This window comes from Apaloderma vittatum, unplaced genomic scaffold, assembly GCF_000703405.1.
Source record: "Apaloderma vittatum isolate BGI_N311 unplaced genomic scaffold, ASM70340v1 scaffold34345, whole genome shotgun sequence".
Classification (NCBI taxonomy): Eukaryota; Metazoa; Chordata; class Aves; order Trogoniformes; family Trogonidae; genus Apaloderma; species Apaloderma vittatum.
The window spans coordinates 9,382-12,531 of NW_009719448.1; the positions used below are offsets into that span (position 1 = coordinate 9,382).

At 50.9% G+C, this 3,150-nt stretch overlaps 1 protein-coding gene across 1 annotated transcript in view; it reads left to right on the forward strand.

Annotated features, from left to right (window-relative positions):
* The window catches only part of NR6A1 (nuclear receptor subfamily 6, group A, member 1), a gene marked incomplete at its 5' end in the record, with an annotated part of 9,454 nt that extends 7,551 nt beyond the window's left edge, over window positions 1-1,903 (forward strand). Inside the window, 2 exons of the mRNA XM_009870636.1 lie at window positions 244-396; window positions 1,275-1,903. Coding sequence (XP_009868938.1) covers window positions 244-396; window positions 1,275-1,363 — 242 coding nt within the window. The remainder of the gene's footprint in view (window positions 1-243; window positions 397-1,274) is intronic.
* Between the last annotated feature and the right edge of the window lie 1,247 nt (window positions 1,904-3,150).

The window sequence follows — 3,150 nt, forward strand, 5'->3', positions numbered from 1 at the left end:
CTCTTCCCCGGACCCGGACCTGCGTGTGAAGGCGCAGCCGCCGTGCGGGAAAGCCGGGAGGTGGGATAGGAGCTGTGGTGTTTGTCCAACTGGGCGCTCGGAGCCAGACTCCGAAGCAGGGACCTGGCTTAGAGTTTTAGCAATCCATTTGTCTTTCCTGAAGAAATGGCAGCGAGCGCCAGTCTGCTCTGTTCTAGGATGTTGTTGACATGTTTTCACAGCTCTAATCACGCTCTCTTTCAGACATCAGGGGTCTGACCAACGCGTCGCAGCTGGAGCAGCTGAATAAGCGGTACTGGTATGTCTGCCAGGACTTCACGGAGTACAAATACCCACACCAGCCAAACCGTTTTCCGGATTTAATGATGTGTTTGCCAGAGATACGATATATCGCAGGTAACGTTTTGAGCTCTTCTCACGCTGGGATTGTGCACGAGTTACAAAAAGTGCTTTTAAAAGAAAATGAATTTGCAGCAGTGAAATTCTTGTCAGCTTTTCATGGAGGGTGTTCGTGTGGGACCTTTTTCTATCAAAGATTCCCTCCCACGCTTTAAGCCAATCTCCCGGCACCCCGGCCACCCCACCCAGCCAGGCTGGCTCCCTGCAAGCTGTCCCTGTGACACTGGCGGACGTGGCAGCATGTTCCCTCCCGAGTGCCCTGCTCCCAAGAAGACACACCTTGCTCTGACCTGCTGCCCTTCGAGTGCTGTGGTCAGGTTCTCATTTTTTTTTCTTCCTTTCTATCGCACCTCGAAGGATTTTTGTCCCCAAAGGTGTAATTTTCACATGCGGTTGTGTCCCTAGTTAGATCTGCAGGATCTGGTGTTACTAAAACACCGTTTGTTCCTGAACATTATGGCAAAGGCAGATACTTGCCTCTCTGTGTCCAGGCTCCATACGCTTTATCCTACTCTGTTGTAACGAACTAGATAATAATCACAGAGCAGCTCTTGTCATTTACTCATTGAGATCAGCAAGGGAGTCTGAGGAGAGACGGGGTTTGGTCTTTCCCAGTTTCTATAAATACGGCTTCGTTGTGGAGAAATCATTTTGATCTGACTTTGCTCATTTATTTTGCTTTCAATTCAATAAATAATAAATCCTGTTGTGTCCAAATGAATATCAAATGTCTAATGTAGCAGTAGGATGATTAACTGTTTCTCTGAGAGGTTCAAGGTAAAACCACCTCCAGCGTTGCTGGCTTAGGTGTCTCTGAAATCTGATTCAGGAGTGGCTGCTAATTCTGTTTTCTGGTGTTTTTTTTTTCTTACCAGGAAAAATGGTGAATGTCCCGCTGGAGCAGCTGCCTCTCCTTTTTAAGGCCGTTCTCCATTCCTGCAAGACGAGCGTGAGCAAAGAGTGAGCCCAGCTCACCCGGGCGGTGCCTTACGCTGTGCCTCAGGCAGGGAGCTGGCTCACCCCGGGAGAGGGGCAAACACGATCCGGGCAGGAGACGGGGCGGTGGGCGTCCCTGCCGTTGTAGCAAGAGTCTTTTGCTTGTTTGTTTTGGGGTTTTGATTTTTGGTTGTTTTTTTTTTTTTACTCTTTTTCCTATATATTTATTTCACGACAGAGTTGAATGTATGATCTTCAACACGATGCACATGGTTCTGTCTGAATGCAGCAGATGCATTCTCCAGCGGTTTACAGAATGTGAAGATGTTTAATGTTACAGTGTTTGTTAGGGTTAGTTCTCTTGTATTTGGGGGCTGGGGACTGAGATGACTAAGACTACCTCAAGGAGAAGACGCTGTTCGCGCACTGCTCTTTCCGTGATTTGTACCCAGAAGCGTTTGTTGTAGAGAGCAAACGGCCTCGCTGCATCCACGGAGCTGCTGGTATCCCAGACGGGTGATTTTGGAGAAGCAGGTGTTAGAGAAGTGCCAAGCTTATTTTTCTTTAAATACAATAGTAACTTTTTAAAAGGCAAGGAGTGATAAGGAAGGAAAAGTCTGCCTAGCCAGCTGGTTTCTATTCCCCTGGCAGCTTCAGAGGTGGGCAGTAGCCCCCGTGGCTGGGAGCTGCCGAGGGCTCTGCCCCAGGCCAGCCTCCCCGCTGGCCTCCCGCTGGCGCTGCCCCTCTTTCTGTCCGGCTGCAATTGCCGTGCTGCAGTTGGTAGCAGGCTCCTGGTGTTACACAAAGGTGCCCTCGTTGCTAGAGAACTGCCATTAATTCCTTGTCGCTTCCTTAACATCCATTTTAGGTTCACAAAAGCAGGAAAAGCCTACTTAGGGAAGAGGCAGGATTGCACCAGTTAGTGTGTCCCTCCAAGGCGATATCTGACTCCTGAGGAGGCTCCTGCACTGCGGCCGTCCCAAGCAGCCCGTTTCTGGGACCAGTTAACGTACCCTGTGGTGACACGTAACCTCTGTAACGGAGCAAGGGGCTCCAGTGTCCTCTGGCTTGGCTTTCTCTGCTGGACTCGGGGAATGCACGAGCCATAGCTGTGTCCTCCCAGGACTGTTCTGCTACTTGTGGAATCCCTTCTTACCAGCAAAAATGGTGTTAGTGCCGTACTTGGTAAGCTGTTCTGTGCTAGGGGTTGTGAGGTTTGGATTTTCCTTCCTGCACCCTCCGCACCACCCCGCTGTGTGGAGAGCTGCCTTAATGACGACTGGTCAGCTGCTGGAGCAATTGCCAAGCGCTGGTGTTGATCTAAACATGGGTGTTCTCCTGAGCAACCTCATGGCTTCCTGCTGGTGTTGCTGGTGGGGAGGTCGGATGAGATGTTCTTCTTCCCATTCCCTTCAGTAAGAATTAACGTTGGAAGGCTCGGTCACTCTCCAAGGCAGCCGTGTCGCCCTGGCTGGGATTCCTTCCCTCTGTCCTTAGATGTGAATCTGGTGTTTGCGTAGCAAGAGGGTTCATCGGTGAGTCTTCGAATGCTGTTGCAGAAATACTTTGGGAACCAGCTTGTGTTCCTTCAGAACAGGGCGGGACTGGTTGCTGCCTTTCTGTCTTATCCTGATGCCAGCTGTGGGGCACCAGGCGAGTCCTGCTCAGAGGTACTGAAGCTGCTGTGAGATGAATGACGGTGAACAAGAGAAAAATCTCATTCACCAAAGTCGTCTTTCCTTCCCCTCCAGCCAGCGGGTGCTGGCTCCGGTGCAGCCCAGGAGCTGCTGTGGCTTTGGCCGTCGCAGCTTTCGG